The sequence below is a fragment of the Myotis nattereri genome, assembly GCF_964212035.1.
Source record: "Myotis nattereri genome assembly, chromosome: 5".
Taxonomy (NCBI): Eukaryota; Metazoa; Chordata; class Mammalia; order Chiroptera; family Vespertilionidae; genus Myotis; species Myotis nattereri.
Window position 1 is genome coordinate 20682012 of NC_138080.1, and position 20214 is coordinate 20702225.

At 51.8% G+C, this 20214-nt stretch overlaps 1 protein-coding gene across 2 annotated transcripts; it reads left to right on the forward strand.

Annotated features, from left to right (window-relative positions):
* Positions 1-1138: 1138 nt before the first annotated feature.
* On the forward strand, positions 1139-14842 carry LOC308519424 (cytochrome P450 4F3; the record flags this gene model as incomplete). 2 transcript variants are annotated; one of them, XM_081091411.1, is made up of 13 exons in its annotated part: positions 1139-1165; positions 1521-1719; positions 3807-3951; positions 6669-6722; positions 6815-6942; positions 7912-8033; positions 8784-9054; positions 9961-10027; positions 10206-10335; positions 13628-13761; positions 13853-13917; positions 14145-14227; positions 14665-14842. In XM_081091411.1, the coding sequence occupies 12 exons, from the start codon at positions 1522-1524 to the stop codon at positions 14840-14842; spliced, it is 1575 nt and encodes a 524-aa protein (XP_080947537.1). The 2 variants fall into 2 exon arrangements, with proteins under 2 accessions (XP_080947537.1, XP_080947536.1); XM_081091410.1 differs by lacking the exons at positions 1139-1165; positions 3807-3951 and adding an exon at positions 5428-5572 and having other exon boundaries at positions 1522-1719.
* Between the last annotated feature and the right edge of the window lie 5372 nt (positions 14843-20214).

The following is a 20214-nucleotide window of genomic DNA, read 5'->3' on the forward strand; positions in this document are numbered from 1 at the left end:
GAAATTACCCAGTACACAGTAGGCACACTCTGTGGAGAGTAGCTGGCACACAGTAGATGTGCTCTGTATAGAGCACCTGGCGCTTAGTAGGCACACTTTATGTAGAGTACCTGGCACTGAGTAGGAACACTCTCTGAGGTGTCCAGCGCACAGTAGGCATGCTTTATGGAGAATGCCCAGCACACAGTAGGCACACTGTACATACAGTCTTTTGGGCAGAGTAGGTTTACTGTCCGTGGGCGACTGGTACACAGCAGCACAAGTACTGGCTGTCCGCGCGTTCCCGTCACTCCGAGTCTTTTGGGGCTCCTGATCCTTCCCTCCTTCCTGTGCAGCCCTCCTCTGCCTCCCCGTCAAGCCCTCAGTCACCATCCCGCGTGGAAGCCTGATCCCAGAGGGGCCGGCTCAGCCATCATTCAGAGTGAGGGCAGGGTCACACTCATTCGGCGTCCCCCAGTCTGCCCTGCCCTGTCAGGACCCCTCAGACTTGCCCTCTCGCCTCCTGGTGCCCTCTCCCCTCTGGGTCCTTCCTGCCCTGAATCTGATGGGAAGTTCCCAGCCAGGCTGTTTGCTGGTTTCTCTTCACAGCAGGCGGGTCTCAGTCCAGGCCCCGGGCTGCTTGGAGGCAGGACTGTAACTCCTGTCAGGCTGTGCGCCCGGAGGCAGAGGCTTTTGCCTCTGAGTTTCATGACTCTGAGCCAATAAACTGTGCACGACAAGCTCTGGGCCGAGAACCTGCGCATGACAAGCTTGGAGTGAGCAGCGTGGCAGAGGTTTGGGACAAGGCTCACCTGGCAACTCAACAGTCAAGTTCAAGCTTTCAGCCGCCACACCCTGGTCTTGGGAGGGTAGGGGAGGCAGTAAACTTGGGGGCCCAGAGTCATCTTTGCCTACCCGCAACCTACCCTTGACCCCCCGGGGGGTGCTGAGTCCTGAGGACCCAGTGTCCACACTGTGTGACCCTGAGCTACTTCTAGGCCTATAGTGACAACACCCTCTTTCTGGGACAGTGCCTATTGGGGTGGAGGCAAGCAGGTGTTTGGGGATTGGTTGGTTTAGCCCAGCCCCTCCCGGCCTGGCCTCCCCGAGGTCAGAAACCAGGGGCAAAGGCTTCCCAGGAGGAGGGGAGAGGAGGTTGTGTGGAACTAGCTGCTCCAGACAGAAGGTGCCAGTCTCGGGGTCAGGGAGCTGAGGGTCTGGGTCCAGGGTGGGGAGAGGTGTTGCTCAAGGCTGGGGTGGCTCCAGCGAGTGGAGCTGGCCTGGGAGTTGGGTGGATAGCAGTGGGTAATGTAACTGTGTCTCTCCCTCTCCCTCTGGCTCTTCCTCTGTATTTCCCCGGGTGTCCCTTCCCTCCTGAGCCCCCATTCGCCCATCCCTGAGCCCTCCCTGTCCTGTCCCACCTGGCCCTCCCTGACCCTATTCCACACACCCTCTCCCTCCGCCAGCTGGTCTCTGCCTCTGAGCTGCCCCTTACCGCCCCGTCCTAGGCCCCAGGAGCTCACCCTCTGCCTGCCCTGCAGGATGCTGCAGCTGAGCCTGTCCTGGCTGGGACTGGGGCCGCTGGTAGCCTCCCCGTGGCCACTCCTGCTGCTGCTGGGAGCCTCCTGGTTCCTGGCCCGCGTCCTGGCCTGGATCTATACCATCTATGACAACTCTCGCCTCCTCCGATGTTTCCCGCAGCCCCCAAAGCGGAACTGGTTTTGGGGTCACCTGGGCTTGGTGAGTGTGGGCAGCAAAGTGAGTCTTGGGTATTAGGGTGGATGGACTCCCCAAGGGGTTGGCAATGGGGCTTAGGGGTTGGGCTAGGGTCTAGGACAGCACAGAAGTGAAGTGAGGGGGGGTCAAGGGGAACCCCTCTTTCCTCACTCATTCCTCCACCCTGCCATCCAGGCCTTCCCCACATCCTTGGCCTCTCCCCAGCCTGCTCTGGGTGCAAGTCCGTCTGCCTTCCCCACATTAGTGCGCCTCTGAGGGGCGGCCAGGGTGGGTTGCGCAGAGCTGGGTCCCCTAGGACTCCCGGCGTCCACAGCTAGCCTTCAGGCCATCTCAGGGGCACTGTCCAGGGTTTGCTCTCTGTCTGGCTCATTTCCGTGTGTCTGCTCACCCCCACCCACAGTGGCACAGCTCCCTGTCCCCTCATCTTCCTGGCATACCGTCCTCTCACCTCACTCTTCTCTCCTAAGATGTCTCACGGAGCCTGTTGCACAACCTGGCTACAGCTGGCCACTCATTTCTCTTTTTGGAGGCCTTCTTCAACTCCTGCCACACCCCAGACTTTGACCTTCAACTTGGTCCTGCTTCTTTTTAATTATACAGTTAATTGTCTAATTGCTTATTATCTGGGTCTCCAACTTCATGGTAGCTCTGGGGAGCAGACACTCTATCTGCAGCTCACAGCCCTGGGGCTGGCATACATCAGGCACTTAATCATGTTTGAGTCCCTAAGTGGTGAATTTGCCATCACCTCCCTCAGTCAAGGCCAGCTCCTCCCTTCCCTGGACCAGCCGAGGGATGAGTACCGCTTTCCTTTCCTGCCTGGAATGAGAACTACAGCGTGGGGAAGGACAGCCTGTGATTTCTCTGCTCACTATGGCCAAGTTCACAAGAGGACATTCCCAAGAGCAGCATGAAGGCTGCCTGAGGTTCTGGGTCTTGGAACGGAAGTTCCCGCCGTCCCAGCTTCCCCTCTGATGCTCAGCCATGGGCGCTGGCCTTGCCACCTTCTCTCCTCCAGCCCCTCTTGCTGTGCGACCTCAGCTGAGTCACTCTCCCTTATGGACCAACCTCATCACGAATGCTGCCCTCTGGGTCCTTGGCATCAGGGGCCAGGTCACTAGGGTGAAAGCGACGTACGTTCACCTGCCTGGGGCACCGGGGGTATTTGTCAGGCTTGGATGGGGCATCCTGAGGGACGGAAGAGGAGGCCTCACCAGGAGGTGACCTGCCCTCCTTCCCCTTAGGGGGGTTGTGTCGTCCGTTTCTTTCTTTGTAAATAGCGTGATTGGTGGGCATGTCCATAGGTTGAAGAGAGAGAGATAGACGGACGAACTATGATAGGTAGGTAGATAATAGATGATAGACAGGAAGAATCCACTATTAGATAGGTAGATACGTAGACGCACAGACTGACAGACTTGATGCACCATGTTAGATTAAAGATAGATAGATAGATAGATAGATAGATAGATAGATAGATGATAGGTAGATTGATAGATAGATAGATAGATAGATAGATAGATAGATAAATAGACAAATAGATGATAGATAGATGATAGATAGATAGATAGATAGATAGATACATAGATACATAGATACATAGATGATAGGTAGATTGATAGATAGATAGATAGATGATAGATAAATAGACAAATAGATGATAGATGATAGATAGATAGATAGATACATAGATACATAGACACATAGATACATAGATGATAGATAGATAGATAGATAGATAGATAGATAGATAGATGATAGATAGATAGGTGATAGATAGGCAGGACGCACTATGCACAGAGCCTGGCCAGCACAAGGGGCTCATAGGTGGGAAACACCCTCCTGATTGATGAGCAGAGTTCATATCTGTCCCTCAGAATCTGGTGGCAGAGAACATGTCCCCTCCCTGTGCCTGGGGGGCACCCTGGCGGCCTGGGGAGGCCTCCGGAACCCACGTTCTTGGGGGAAGGAGCGGGAGGAAGCAGATTGTCTCCATCCAGGCAAAATCCAGACACACTCTCCATTGCAGAGGCTGCAGGGGGGACCTGCTGTGGCTCCTTTGGGGTGTGACAACCCTGCCTTGCTTTCAGGTCACCTCCACAGAGCAGGGCATGAGGGCCGTAACTCAGCTGGTGGCCACCTATCCCCACGGATTTATGGCCTGGCTGGGTCCCATCCACCCCCTCGTCACTCTGTGCCACCCTGACATGGTCCGGGCTCTCACCAACGCCTCAGGTACCCACACAGAGCTTGTGGTGGTGGGTGCCCTGGCACATCTGGGGCGTCTTGCTCCTGCCTGCCAAGTTTCTGTGCGGCCCCTCCAGGACCTGGCCCTCTTCCCCTCTTCTCTCTTCGCATCTTCCTCTTTTTTTTTCTTTCATGTATTCAAACATGCATGTCACCACCACCTCCCTCTAATGCCGTCGGTTTCTGACCTGGTGTTCTGGGCACCCACCACTGCGACCCCAAGAGGCTTTAATCCAAGGTTCTCTCTGGAGGAGGAGCTCCCAGTCTTGAGGAGACGAATTGGGATGGAGGAATGCCCGACCTGGTGTGGTGGGAATTGGCCAGAGGCAGGCTGTGGCAGCCCAGAGAGAAGCAGGGTCTCTCCTAGAGGAGGCTGGGAGGCCTGCTGGAGGAGGAGTTGCTGGAACCGGGTCTGGAACAATGAGGAGAAAGTGTTTAAAGCAGAGGGTAGAGTAATGCAGGGGGCGTTGCCAGCATCCCAGGCCCGCAGCCCAGACCTGCCCCTGCTCCCCTCCCTCAAGGCCCAGAGCAAGGAGGGCTTGCTATTTCTGTGATGTCCCCCTCTGGTAGGTCGGCTCCTTCTACCCCATCCTGCAGCTCATCCAGGAGTCTCCCCAAGGAAAGCCCGCCCCACCTGGACCTTGTCTTTGCTTTCTGCTTTTCTCACCCCCAGACAGATGAGGCCAAGCCGGGGAAAAGGCAGCATTTGACAGAGAGCTTGGCTCTGACACCAACATTCTGGTGACTCTGGTTCTTATCGACTGCTGAGGTCTCTTGCAGTTCTGAGTGGTGGAAACTCACCCGTGTGTGCTCCAAGCAAAGAAAGGGACTCCATGGGCTGTCCAGCCCACGAAGGTTGCCTTCAGGCACAGCTGGATCCAGGGGTCAAAGAATGTCCTCAGGAACCTGTCTTCATTTTTGAGTTCTGTTTTCCTCTGTGACCCCTTCACTCTCATGCTGGTAAAGATGAATCCCAGAAGCTCAAGCCCCGTGGAAAAGTGAGCTGATTCCCACCAGTTCCGGGAAAAGTGGCCGGATTCACTTTAATCTGCCTGGCGTGGCCCAGCTCCTCATCCAGTCACTGCCACCCTCATTGCCCAGTCTCGGCAGGCATAGGGTTCTCGGAGTTATTATTGCTTTTGGAGTTCAAAGAAGTTCACTAGTTCAGAACTCAGGTCCTGGATTCAGACAGGCCTGGGCTCAGGTCTCAGGCATCCCACCTCCTGTCTGGGAGACCACGGATAAGTGACTTTGCTGTTCAGAGCCTCAGTTTCCTTATCTGGCAAATGGGGACAGAAGAGAAGTCGGGTGAATGTGGTGCTTGGGATCCAAATGAGAAAAGACCCTGATTGTTGAGTATTGAGGGTAAGGGGAGGGAGCCCAGGGGGAGGATGACCTGCTGGATAAGGCTCTTCTCTTGGCCACCTTTCTAGTGTGAGTTGGGTCCTCTTTGTTTCTCTCCAGATCCGGAGCTCAGAGGAAGGCCTCCTGTACGAACAGGGCCTGGCGAGCACCTATGGGGATGTGTGCTGCTGGTGGGTGGGGCCCTCGTATGCGGTCATTCGCATCTTCCATCCCGCCTACATCAAACCTGTGCTCTTTGCTCCAGGTAGACACCCCTCCGACCACAGCTTGCTCATCGCTGAGGTCTCTGTGCTGCCTCCAGCTGGGCAGGTGACCCAGGTGCAGACAGGAGGGGCTGTGGTGGAGACGCCACTGCCTCTGTCTCACTTGGGCCCCCACCTGCCCCACCTCTAGTCATGTCTGCTCACACCTGGGCTGTGCCTGGGTGACATCTTCTGAATGGCCATCCCTGGTCACATGTGTGTTCCCACTTGTGTCCTAGTTGTAGCTGATACATGTTTATACCTGGGCTCAAATGGAGTTGGCCTCAGTCATTTCGGGGTTCAGCTTGGCCAGTGTCGTTGAGGCATGTTGGGGACTGTCTGGTGGTGCCTGTCTGAGGTGCCATTTGAGATGGTCTGGTTTTGCTGCCGATCATGTCTGGGCCATGTTCTGCATCTGTCTGGTGTCTGAGACCCAGGGTCCCTCTAAGAAATGTCTGAGACCTTATGTGAGTCCTGTTAAGGCAGGTCCTAGGGTGCCCCTGGGTCACACTTGGCTCACATCTGTGACATTAGTGGGACCATATGTAAATACTGTCTGGGGCTGTCTGTGGGACACACTGAAGCCATGTCAGATTGTCTTTGCTTCCATGTCAGAATATGTTGCACTGGGCCAGGGTGTGTCATGCATGTTTGAGCCATGTCGAGGCATGTTAAAACATGTTGGGGCCATGTCAGATGTCCCAGCAGATATCAGAGAGTGCTGGGGAAGAAGGGGTGTCTGAGGTCCATGTAAAGGCGTTTGGTAGAGTGTGGTGCTGTGCTCGGGTGTGTAGAGCATGTTGGACCATGTAGGAGCCACCTCAAGGCATGCTAAAGCATGCTGTGCCATGTTGAGATGTGTCTAAGCATGTAGGGGTGTGTCTTTGTGCTCTGCCTTTGCTCTGCTCTGTGTTGCCGCCTGGCCTGGTCCCCCCTCACCTCCCACTCCTTGCCATTTCCTCTGCCTTTGTCCGATTTCTGCTCTGCTGGGTTTGGAGGGGGAATGCAGACCCCTGGCTGGGAGGCCCCCCCCTCCCCCGACATAAGAAGTCCCTCTGCTCCCCCCTCCACGGTCCTGATGGCCCTCATTCATGTCAGCTGCCGTGGCGCCCAAGGACATGGTCTTCTACAACTTTCTGAGGCCCTGGCTGGGTGAGTCATTGAGGGAGAAGCAGGGTGGGGACACCCTTGGGGGACCAGGAGAAGGTCCCGCCTTGCCCACTCCCTGGGGCTGCCTCTACTAGGGGACGGGCTTCTGCTGAGTGCCGGTGACAAGTGGAGCCACCACCGCCGCCTGCTGACTCCCGCCTTCCACTTCAACATCCTGAAGCCCTACATGAAGATTTTCAACGACAGCGTGAATATCATGCACGTGAGTCTCTTGAACTCAGTGAGGGGCTCAGGGGAGCCTCGGGGGTACTGGGGGCTCAGCGGCATCTTGACTGGAATGCTGACTCTTCTGGGTAGATTTGGGCCATGGCTCTCCCTTTCTGAGCCTCAGTTTCCTCAGCTGTGAAATTGGAATAATTTCGTAGTGTGGGAAGATGACATAGTGCAGCCAGGTCCCTGACACATAGTAGGTGTTCAGAGGCATTGGTTCCTATGCTTCCCCCACAGAGGCCTTGGGGTTCTGAGACATGATGGAGGGTGATGATGACTATTGCCCACTAATTATGGTTGAGTAAAAAAACCACTTCAAAACAATAAGGGTTATTATTGGCAGCAAGTCTGTGAGTCCATTGGAGGGGGGTCTTCTGGATGTGGCTGCGGTTACTCATGTACCTGTGATCAGCTGGGGGGCAGCTCTGCTGTTCTGGGCTCCTGAGTTTGGGCCTCGACTGGCTGCATGCTGACCTAGGAAGCTCTCAGCTGGGACAACCAGACTTCTTCTCATGGAATTCTCTCTCGCTCCTTCCTGGGCACCTCGGGCTGTTCACATGGCAGAGGCAGGGTTCCAAGAGATTGAGAGGAGGCTGAGATCCCTCTTGAGATCCTGGATTAGGATCAGCACCTCCTCATTCTCACCACAGTCCTTTGGCCAACGCAAGTCAAAAGGCCAGCACAGAATTACATGGCACTGCAATAGGTTCCAACTCCTAATGGTGGTTGGTGAAAATTCACATTGTGAAGAGTGTGAACCTTGGACCCAGGTCTCCTGCCTCCCAGCCAGAGGCTCTTCCTGTTCTAAGAGGAATAGCTTATACTCCCACTCAAGCCTGGTCCTCCGTGAGATGGATGCTTGGGGCAGAGGACCAAGAGGCAGGGTCTGGGGACGCCATCAGGTGGTTGGGGTTGGGGAAGGGCTTGGGGAAGCCTCAGCTCTATGCCCTTTTCTGTCCAGGCCAAGTGGAAGCGCCTGGCCTCAGAGGGCAGCACCCGTCTGGACATGTTTGAGCACATCAGCCTCATGACCCTGGACAGTCTGCAGAAATGTGTCTTCAGTTTTGACAGCAACTGCCAAGAGTGAGTCTCTTCCCAGAGCCTGGGAGCATGAGCCATGGGCTCAAGGGAGTAGATGGAGTGGGTAATGACCAGGGCTATCATAAGGGCCTTCCTGGAGGAGGTGGGTCAGGGCTGGACACTGAAGGACAGGAAGGAGAATGAGCAAGAGTGATCCCTTCAGGTAGGTAGAACCGTTTGCAAAAGGCAAGGAGGCTGGAATGAGCAGTGTGTGTGAACCAGTGAGGAGAAGTGAAGTGAGAGGGCTTAGCAGGGGTGAGATCTTTGGGCCGTTAATAAGCCACGCAGTGGGGTATGATCTTTATCCCGAGGCGTCCTGGGTGCCAGGGAAGGTGTTTGAGCAGCTGAGTGTTGTGACCCAAACTAAGCTTGGACATCTCACTCTAGAGAAGACCAGTGGGATGGTGTTGACTTGGATGCAAGGAGACTGGAGAGGGGGCTGGGCCCATTGGCCAATGAGGAGAGGATGAAGTCTGAGCTGTGTGGAAAGTCTAGGGAAGAGGAAGGGCAGATACTGGGGAGGAGAGAGGGGAGAGAAGCATGATGTCTAAGCTGTGCTCTGGGTGCCTGGGGCATGGAGGCCGCTCAGGGAGGGTCATGTTTCTGGATCATCCCCACCACGTATCTGCAGGGCCATCTGTTCCTGGCTTCTCAGTTCCCTAATGGGAGGAAGCTCCTGGCTTCTGGTGGGAGGACCACCTCAGGCTTTAAGTGAACTAAGTTGTTGCTTCCCTCCCTGCCCTCACCCTGCAGAAAGCCCAGCGAATATATTGCCGCCATCTTGGAGCTCAGTGCCCTGGTGACAAAACGGGTCCATCAGCTCTTCATGTATATAGACTTCCTGTACTACCTCACCTTGGATGGACAGCGCTTCCGCCGGGCCTGCCGCCTGGTGCATGACTTCACAGACGCTGTCATCCAGGAGCGGCGCCGCACCCTCCCTGACCAGGGTGTTGAGGACTTCCTGAAGGCCAAGGCTAAGACCAAGACATTGGACTTCATTGATGTGCTCCTGCTGACCAAGGTGGGTTTCTGTGGCATTGGAATTGCAAAGGAAGAATGGACCTAGATTTAAAATCTCCAATTGAAGAGCTTGGATTTGATGCAGAGGGCACTGGGGAGCCATGGAGGGTGCTTGAGGAAGGGGGGGTGGGGAGATAGTCAGGGATAAGTTTTAGAGGTGACTGTGTGCAGTGTAGCTTGTAGGGGATCGCTAAGTTTGAAACTGTGAAGGGCCTGAGGTTTTATTCTACCTTCAACTTAATAAGTTAGTCTACCATGAATATATATACTATTAATCATAGCAGTAAGAGGAGCCAGGTTAGAACTATAGCCCTGGTTCCCCTCTCCCTCATTCACCTGAGGGCTACATGATATGTTTACCATGTGCTAGCATCACAGAGAGGTCCTGAGCCTTTTGAATTTTAGAACTTACATGGGACAGCTGACACATCTGCCCTTTCTTCAGTAGGTGGGGGGAGGAAGAAAGAGAGGGGGGATGAGGAAGAAGAAGGAGGAGGAGGTTGTTATGGTTTTGGAGCATAAACAAATCCTTTGAGAAGGCAAAGTCTATAGGTTGTATAGATTTATAACCCATTCCTCATCTCCAGCGAAGACAGAGCCTCTGGATTGACCATCCTAAATGCGAGCCACTGGCTCTGGGGCAATGCTCACTGTCTAATTTCCAAGGCAATTCAATCATCTGTAACCCTGGTTGCCAGTAACTTTTCTTAAATCAGAAAGCCCTCATCACCAGGAGGCAATGAGGCGAAGGAGGAGGCCTGCGGGTCGAGGCCTCTTGGTGCTGGTGAGAGAGGGAGGTCCAGAGTGCAGAGTGGCCTTAGGTTTCTGAATGGATGATGGCACTTCAGAGATTGCCTCAGGGGCCATCAGAGCTGCTGTGATTTGGGGAGTCTTGCTTTCTCTCCAGGATGAAGATGGGAAGGCATTATCAGATGAGGACATCCGAGCTGAAGCAGACACCTTCATGTTTGAGGGTGAGGCCCCAGTGTGGGAGTACAGAGGGGGCAGGGGTCTGTCTATCCCAGGGACTTGGCAGAGGGCCCTGGACCACCTCATCCCTCCCACTCCTCCCCGTCCTCCCCGAGGTCCTTCACATAAGGGCACGGCCCACCTCTGGTGCCAGAGACCCAAGCCTGTCTGACTGCCTCCCAGGCCATGACACCACAGCCAGCGGCCTCTCCTGGGTCCTGTACAACCTTGCAAGGCACCCAGAATACCAGGAGCGCTGCCGGCAGGAGGTGCAACAACTCCTGAGGGACCGTGAACCTCTAGAGATTGAATGGTGAGTGCAGGTCCTCCTGGCCTCTTCCTGAGCCCCTCCCATTGGCTCTGCCCCCAAAGTGGGGAAGAGGGAAGATCTTTTGGTCTATTCAGTCATTGCGTCCTCCCATTTAGTGGGAATGGAAGCAGAGTCCAGAGGCAGGGTCTGGTACCCAGCCTGGATAGCAGGACAAAGGTTATAGCCTTTTGGGACAGAAAGATCAGGGCTGCTGAGAAAATTAGGGACAATGTGTGAGGGCATTTCAGTAAGTTATCTTCTCCTTCACTCCCTTCCTTTCCTCTCTGATATCACTTCTTTATTTCAAGTATCTTTAGGACTGAATATTTACTTATCTCTTGCCTCCTCATTCTTTCCATATTGTTTAGTCCAAGATTCCCAGGGGAACCCTAGGTATAAAGCCACTCAACTCTTGCCCAGTTACACCTGAATCTGCCCCCATCCAGTCCCTCTTCAACAAACACTGCCACACTGCCCCCCATCTCCACCTCGGTGCCATCTCCAATTCTCCCCCGCCCCCTTCTCCATCCTGGAGGCCCAGGAAGGACCCAGCCAGCCTTTGCCTTCTGGGACCTCCCAGCCTGGTGTGGGAACAGTCCCTGCTCAGGGCCAGGAGTTGACAGTAAGATGGGCAAGGCTGAGGGTGGAAAGAGTGTGTCCGCTGTGACCCTGAATGCTGATCAGTACATGTTTGCATGTTATCTACTGACCTGGCCCAGTTAGGTAAAAAGAGACAGTCCTGGCAAAGCAGGGGAGTCGGGGAGAAGGGCAGAGGGAGAGGGAGGGCGAAGAGGGAAGGAAGGGGAGAGACAGGAGAAGGAAGGAGGAAGGAAGAGAGGGAGGGAGACAAGAAGAGAGAGATGTGGAAGGCTTTGAAAGCAATGTTAATGGCTTCCATTTTTACCCAAGGACGATGAGGAACCACAGGAAGTGTTTGTGCAGGAGGAGGGCAGGGCAGATCTGGGTACCAGAGAGATCTCTCTAGGGCTAGTGTGGGAGACACTGGAGAGGATCAGCCATTGCCTGGGGCCCAGGGAGGAGGTTCTGAGCCTTCGCCAGGCCAGGGGCTGGAGGTGGGGAGGAGGTTTGAGGCTGGACAGGCATGTTGGAGGTAATGTTCTCTACTCCAAGCCTTTGCTCAGCACAGCAGTCCTGTGAGGTGAAGAAAAATGTTCATGCTTTTTCAACCGAGACTCCAAAGAGAATTATTCACATAAAGAGAAAAGAGTACAAAAGAGTTTATAATAAAAATAAACTTCCACTCTAGCCGGTTTGGCTCAGTGGATAGAGCAGCAGCCTGAGGACTGAAGGGTCCCAGGTTTGATTCTGGTCAAGGGCACATGCCTGGGTAGCAGGCTTGATCCCCAGTAGGGGGTGTGCAGGAGGCAGCCAATCAATGATTCTCTCTCATCATGTTTCTATCTCTCCCTCTCCCTTCCTCTCTGAAATCAATAAAAATATATTTTAAAAAATAAATAAACATTCTTCGTAATCCTCACCCTACGAGTAACTTCCACTAATAATTTCCTGTGTGTCCTTTCAGGAATAGTGTTTTATAGTTTTCCAGTTGTGAACCAGTTAACTATATCAGCTATTGAAAATTTAATTCATCACACAAAAAGAAGGGGATTAAAGAAAAAGAATTTAGCTCTTTACTGGATCTTCAATATTTATAATTTTCCAGTGGATTCTCTTGTGTTTTCTAATTATGAAATCACTGTCTGCCAAAAATGGCACCTTTACCTCCCACATTCAAGTCACATTGCTCTCCTTTTATACCCTTGCCTAACGGCGTTAGCTACTCTCTCTAGCACCGTGATAAGCAACATATTGGATCTCTGTGTTTTTCTCTTTCTTACTCATTTGCCTTTTGATTTTGCTCTCTTGCCATAAAGAGTATATATATTTAACCTGGATCTTAAGAATATAGTTCAATGAGTTTGACAATAGACTCAAAATTTATGTTCTTATCAACATATGGAACATTTCCATCATCTTAGAAAGTTACTTTTTGCCCCCACCCTTCCCAGACCCCCAAAACAATAGACAGCTACTATTTAAATTTCTTCAACACAGATTAGTTTTGACTGTCCTAGAAACTTCATACAAATTAAATAATAGAGTATATACTCTTTTTAAAAAAATATTTTTACTGATTTCAAAGAGGAAAAGAGAGAGAGATTGAGATAGAAACATCAATGATGAGAGAGAATCACTGATTGGGTGCCTCCTGCACAACCCTCACTGAGGATTGAGCCGCAACCAGGAATTGAACCATGATCTCCTGGTTCATAAGTTGATGCTCAACTACTGGGCAAGTATATCTCATTTGTACATGTCTCTGTTTACTCAGAATAATGTTTCTGAGATTTATCCGTGCCGTTGCATGTTTTAGTAGCATATTGGTTTTATTGCTGAGTGTTATGGACTGTATGTGTCTCCCCAAAATTCATATTTTGAAGCTGTAACCCCCAATACTATGTTATTAGAGGGGGGCCTTTTAGAAGTAATTCGATGAGGTAATGAGGAACCCCATGATGGGATTGGTGCCCTCCTAAGAATAGGAGGAGACAGAAGAACTTCCTCTCTTTGCTGGACACAGAAAGAATTTGTCCATCTGCAAATTTGGAGGAAGGCCTGCACCAAGACCTAAATCTGCTGCATTCTTGATCTTGGACTTACTTTCCAACCTCCAGAACTATGAGAAATAAATGTTGTTTAAGTCAAAAAAAAAATAAAAGAATATATATATTTAAAAATACATTTTATTGATTTTTTACAGAGAGGGAAGGAGAGGGAATAGAGAGACAGAAACATCTATGGGAGAGAAACATCGATCAGCTGCCTCCTGCACACTCCCTACTGGGGATGTGCCCGCAACCCAGGTACATGCCCTTGACTGGAATCAAACCTGGAACCCTTGAGTCCACAGGCCGATGCTCTATCCATTGAGTCAAACTGGTCAGGGCTACAGAATATTTTTTTAATGCAAATTTGTAAACCTTGCTATGGTTGGCGTTCTTGTGTTGTGTTGCTCAGAAAAACCTCTAACGTTTTCTCTAGTACTTTTGTGACACTGGTTTTCTCTTCTTTGAATTTTAAACCACTTTATGGAAGCGTGATCGACATACCAAAAGCTGTACCGATTTAATGTGCACAACTTAATGAGTCTGGAGCTATTCGATCCACCTGGAACTGATTTCCTCACAGAGAGACGCTCTCATGGAGCTGGGGGGCGGGGGGGGGGGGGGGGTGTCTGGTGCTGCTGTGGGTGGGTAACCGTGTGGGTCCTTAGGGACGACCTGGCCCAGCTGCCCTTCCTGACCATGTGCATCAAGGAGAGCCTGCGCCTGCACCCCCCGGTCACCGTCATCTCCCGCTGCTGCACCCAGGACGTCACGCTCCCCGATGGCCGGGTCATCCCCAAAGGTGCTGGCCGTGACGGGGGAGGAGCCACCCGGCAGGAGGAGGGCCCAGCAGGCCGGGCCTCCTCCTGACGCCCCCACCCCGCCCCCCACAGGTGTCACCTGCCTCATCAGTATTTTTGGGACCCATCACAACCCAGCCGTGTGGCCAGACCCTGAGGTGCGGCCTCCCCCTTCCCTCATCCTTGTCCACTCGCTTTGGGGGATGGGGGGTGGGGGATGGGAGATGGGGGAGGGGGGATGGGGGGTGGGGGAGGGGGGAGCAGGGTTCTGAGCTGGCAAATCAGACATCACGCCCCCAGCCGCCCCCATCATACACCGGCTGCCTCTCCAGGGCGGGCTGTCGGGAGAACCCACCCAGCAGCCCCGTGTTGGTCTCGCCCTCAGGTCTATAACCCTTTCCGCTTCGACCCAGAGAACAGCAAGGACAGGTCACCTCTGGCTTTCATTCCCTTCTCTGCGGGACCCAGGTGAGGGCAGCGGCACCCGAGGAGGAGGAGGAGGAGGCGGGAAGGGGTGATGGGGCAGGGATCTGGGCTGAGGGCCCAGAGGACAGTGCGGGCCGGGAAGCGGGATGAAGAAGGTCAGAGCCGCCTCTCCTTCCCTTCCCGCCCCCGAGGTGATGGGCGCTGGGTGGGTGCAAGAAGGGACCCCATGTGCTCAGAGCCCCTTCCGCCTGCGTGCTGCTCCGAGTTTGCTGGAGCCAGGGGCCCTGCCAGCCTGCAAGGGGTCCAGGCATGGCAGCCCCTTCCCCATCCCGGGCACAGCAGCCCCTTCCCCATCCCGGGCACAGCAGCCCCTTCCCCATCCCGGGCACAGCAGCCCCTTCTCCATCTCCGCGGGCGTGGACGGGGGTCTCGGACCAGGGCCCGGACACCGTCTGAGCCCCTCTCCCCCTCGCCCCCAGGAACTGCATCGGGCAGGCGTTCGCCATGGCGGAGATGAGGGTGGTGCTGGCGCTCACGCTGCTGCGCTTCCGCGTCCTGTGCGACCAGGCGGAGCCGCGCCGGAAGCCCGAGCTCATCCTGCGCGCGGAGGGCGGCCTGTGGCTGCGGGTGGAGCCGCTGAGCGCCGGCCCGCAGTGACCCTGCGCACCGCCCGCAGGTTCCCAGGAAAAAAACGGTGCTGTCACCTCTGCTTCAGCCTCACTGAGTCTGCAGCGGGCGCTTGGGCTGCGGGCACCCGGGAGCGGGTGAGGCTGGGTGGAGGCGGCCGGTGTCTCCAGCCGACCACAGGGCCCACACTAATCGCGGGTCTCCCTGAGCCCAAGCATGGACTTTATAGCCTGGGTAGTGGGGAGCCATGGGAGGTGTTTGAGCAGGAAAGAACCAGGTTGAAGGACGGGTCTAAGGGGCACATTTGAGGCCCTGAGTCACACAGGAGAACCCAGCGTGACGCTACACACACTGGCCACCCTGACCTCAGTTCCATCTCCTAACATACCCAGTCTTTTCTCACTCAGAATCCTTCGCAATGTTCCTATGGTCGCTCTGTTACAATGTTTACTTAAACAGGACAAGCCCCATTGCCTGATAGTTTGTGCCTGGTCATTGCAATGGCTGTATCTGTTATATTGTCCGTTGTTTCTGCTGATTTTCATGCATAGGGCCAGGGTTCTTGTGTGTCTAGTTATCTTTTCCTGGATAAAGGCTCTCATATTTGACATAATATTTGTAGAATTTGGAGAAGGCAGCTTTCTGTGGGAAGAGTCCTGGGAGCTCTGCTGGTTGAGGATTAAGTGAAATGAGAGGCCCAGTGCATGAATTTGTGCACCAGTGGGGTCCCTCAGCCTGGCCTCCGAGATTGGGCCAAAACTGGCTCTCAGACATCTCTCGAGGGGTCCCAGATTGTGAGAGGGTGAAGGCCAGGCCGAGGGACCCCACTGGTGCAAGATCGGGTCAGGGAGAGATGAGGGAGGTTGGCCATCCAGGGAGGGACCTCTGGAGAGCTCCAGGGTGAGTCTGGCCTGTCTTGCTCAGTCCCTATCAGTGGGACCCCAGCAGCAAGCTAACCTACCGGTCATAGCGTCTGCCCCCTGTTGGTCAGTGCATGTCATAGTGAGCGGTTGAGCACCCTTAGCATATCACTAGCATATTACGCTTTGATTGGTTGAACAGATGACCGGACACTTAGCATATTAGGTTTTTATTATATACGATGAAGTTCAACACTTCTATGCTCAAGGTTACTAAGGCCCTTGCTGGTTCTTTCATTTCTGTCTGCTCTCACCCTAAGGCGTGTAGCTTTTTGAGGCCTCCACTATGTGAGGAGAGTCTTCTTACAATTTCCCCTCCTTATGGGATCCTGGACTTTGATTTTCTTCCCCCACCAGATAATCAAAACAGAATTTCACATTTTCCTGACTTGGGAAATGCTTCCAGAACAAAAATATAATTGATGTTCATGTTATCTCTAGGTTTCTATTTTCATTTAGCAGTGTCTTTATACCTCTTTACCATGTTTTCATGTCATTTACTCATTTAAGAAATTGAAAAAGTACCCAGCATTAGGAGTTGTTTTTTAAAAAGCTGGAAGTTTGATTCAAATAACCTAGCTTGCCATGAATAGAAACAGAAAGTCTCAATTGGGATTTTAAATAGTCATGATCCAGATATTACTTCAGGGTGATAATTGTCTTTAGGTGCACAGAGTTGCAGACCATGAAAGCCCACATAAGGATTTAAGGGAGAGGACTGCATGTCACCCCAAGATGCTGGACTTTGAGACAAATGGAGGGAGCAGGCGGATGGTGTTGACTCCCTTGGGAATGTTGTGTGTTCCTTGTATAGGAAGAATGACACACAATGGATGTTTTTGTTGTTGTTAATTGTCACCTGAGGATATTTTTTTTCCATTGATTTTTAGAGAGGATGGAGGAAGGAGAAGGGACACAGAGAGAAACATCGATATGAAAGAAACACATTGGTTGGTTGCCTCCTTCAGATGCCTTGACCAGGCTGGGATCAAGCCCACAATCCAGGTCTGTGCCCTTGACCAGAATCGAACCCTTTGGTCTGTGCCCAAAGCTCTAACCAGCTAGGGCCACACTGGATGTTTTGATAGTCAACAGGATGGACAGTGTCTGTGACGGCTAATTGTGTATCCTGATATCCACTTCTACCCTCTTGGAACCCTAGTTTTTAACCAGGTGGATGGCAGGCTGAAGTACAGGTTATCGTTGAAAGCTTTTCTTGAAGCTGGATTGGTTCAATGGCCGTGTCCTGTCCCATATGGAGAAATCAAAGCCTATATGGCCATTCTGGAAGCCTTCCTTAAGAGAAATCTGGAACACTGTCTCTGCCCAGTCCTTCCCTCTCCTCCTCCTACTGCTTGGAGCCTTGATGGGGTGCTGGAGCTCCATCCTGGGCCATGAGGACAGGACCACTCTTTAACGAAGGTGGAGCAGGCAGGTGAAACAGTCAGGGTCCGATGACCCTGGATCCACCACACCATGGGGTCGTGCTCCCGAGGTCACAACCCCAGTCTGCTAATTACTAGCTGTTTGGCTTGGGGAACATCATTTCTCTCTCTAAGCCTCAGTTCTTTTACTATCCTATAGAATAAAGAGGTAGTATGCAAATTGACCATCACTCCCTCACACAAGATGGCTACCCCCATGCGGTCAAAGATGGCCACCACAAGATGGCCAGCAGGGGAGGGCAGTTAGGGTTGCTACAGGGCCATCAGGGGAGCAGTTAGGTGTCAATAAGGCTGGCAGGTGAGTGGTTAGTGGGTGATTGGCTGGCAGGCAGAAGCGGTTAGGGGCAATCAGGCAGGCAGGCAGGTGAGCAGTTGGGAGCCAGCAGTCCCAGATTGTGAGAGGGATGTCCGACTGCCAAGTTAGGCCCTATCTCACAGGCAGTCGGACATCCCCCAAATGGTCCCAGATTCGAGAGGGTGCAGGCTGGGCTGAGGAACACCCCCCCCCCCACCAGTGCACAAATTTCATGCACCGGGCCTCTATTCTATATGCATAAAAGCCTAAGTGACCATCTGACTGGTAGCTATGATGTGCACTGACCACCAGGGGGCAGATGCTCAACCAGAGAGGAAGGAGTCCGATTCCGGGGTGCATCACCTGAGAACAGCCCTCTCACAATCCAGGACCCCTCAGGGGATGTTGGAGAGCCAGTTTCAGCCTGATCCCTGCAGGCCAGGCCAAGGGACCCCACCTGCTGGAGGGACCCTGCCCACTCCGCAGATGCCCAAGCATTTGCCCCAGATGCGACCAGCTGGGGAGGGACAGCAGGAGGTTGGCTTCAGGGCATGTCTGCCCCATCTCACCCAGTCCCACCCCGCCATTTCCTTTCAATGTGAACGAATCCGTCCACCGGGCATCTAGTATAATAATAGCCAGCTGCATCACATTCCAAAATGTGAATTATTTTAAAGTCATAACAGTGAAATTTAAGTTTTTGGAAATGTGGCAACTACTGGTAAAGAAAACTATCATTAGAAGATTCAGTAAATTTAAAATATCTGTGGTTATGTCTGAGAAATTACAAGAGTCTTTGATGTGAAGCTGGTCTGAAGCTAAGAACTGGAAAAATCACTTTTCTTTTTTCCCCCAGACAGGCATGAGCTGGACTTTATTTTTGCCTAGATCAGGGGTGGGCAACCCCTGGCACACATGCCAAACATGGCACACCAATAACTTTTACTGGCATGCGAAACCCTCTCTTATAATCTTCCATTTACAATTTTTGTGAACATTTGAATGACTTAAATGTTAAATTACAAGGAACTGGCAAGACATTTGATGTTATGTTTGGTTACATAAAGGCTTTTGAAAAGAAACTGGAAGTCTTTAAGAGGGATGTGGATGGTGAGAGATTTAGATATTTCCCAAACCTCAAGAGGCACATCAAAGGCCTCCCAAAAGCTGACAGAACAGACTGTCAAAGCCTTCAAAAGCTGTTTTTAAACATCATCGAGTCAACTATTGAGCAGTTCTTCTCAAGATTTGCAAAATTCAGAGAACTGGAAGAGACAGCAAAATTCATGAGGTTTCAGACAGCATGAAACTGGAGGAACTAAACTTACAAATGTTTTCATGGATAGACATGGCTGACTTTGAAATGCAGTTGATTGAATTTCAGAGTAGCTCAATTTGGAAGCAGAAATTTATTGACCTTAGAGTTGACTTGGAAATGATTGTGGGGAAAAGCGATTAGAGACAGGAGCACCAGAGAGAAGTGTCGAAAACGAACAACTGAGGACTTGGAATGCCATTCCAGAAAATTTTTTCTGTTTAAAAAACTTCACAACAGCGTTACTCTCCATGTTTTCATCCACATACGCTTGTGAATCTTTGTTCTCAGTGATGAATTTTGTTAAGTCTCGTAATAGGAGTAGTCTGGCGGATGAAAGTAGTAGCTTGTGCATATCTCTGAAGATCACAAAATATAAACCTAATGTAAAATCTCTGTCATCAGTGATGCAGCAGCCAAAGTCCCACTGATAATATCAAACGGAGTCATAAAGTTTTCTGTTGGACTATCAGTGTACATGTATACATTAAAAAATAAATGTATTTTTCATCATCATATTCTGTTTTTGTCGCTCAAATGAATTTTATTATTTCTTCAAGGTTCTTCACATACGTACACCTTAAGAGATATCAAGTAGGCGTAACATGTTCTCAAAAAATAAGGGTTGGCACGCAGAAGAATTTTGAGTCAGAGATTTTGCTGGTTTGGGCACGCACTCACAAAAAGGTTGCCCGCCCCTGCCCTAGTGATTCCACGTCTGGGTACATATCCAAAGAAACCCAAAACACTTATTCAAAAGAATATCTGCACCCCTATTTCAATGCAGCAGTATTTACAATAGCCAAGCTATGGAAGCAACACAAGTGCCCATCAAAAGACAAGTAGCCCTGACCAGTTTGGCTCAGTGGATAGAGTGTCGGCCTGGGGACTCAAGGGTCCCAGGTTCGATTCCGGTCAAGGGCATGCACCTTGGTTGCGGGCACATCCCCGGTGGGGAGTGTGCAGGAGGCAACTGATAGATGTTTCTAACTCTCTGTCCTTCTCCCTTCCTCTCTGTAAAAAATCAATAAAATATATTTTTTTAAAAAGACAAGTAAATAAAAGATTGTGGAACATGCATACAATGGAATATTATTCAGCCATAAAAAAAGAATAAAATCTTACCATTTGCAACAGCATGGGTGAACCTAGAGGGTATTATGCTAAGAGAAATAAGTCAGAGAAAGACAAATACCGTATGATTTCACTTATATGTGGAATGTGACATAACAAAAAGATACGAACAAACAGAATTTAAACAGACTCATAGATGTAGAAAACAAACTGATGGTTGCCAGAGGGCGGGGGGTTGGGAGTTGGGTGAGAAAGGTGAAGGGATCAAGTACAAATAGGTAGTTACAAAGCAGTCACAGGGGTGGAATGTACAGCCTGGGGAATGCAACATCGTAACAACGGGTATGGTGTCA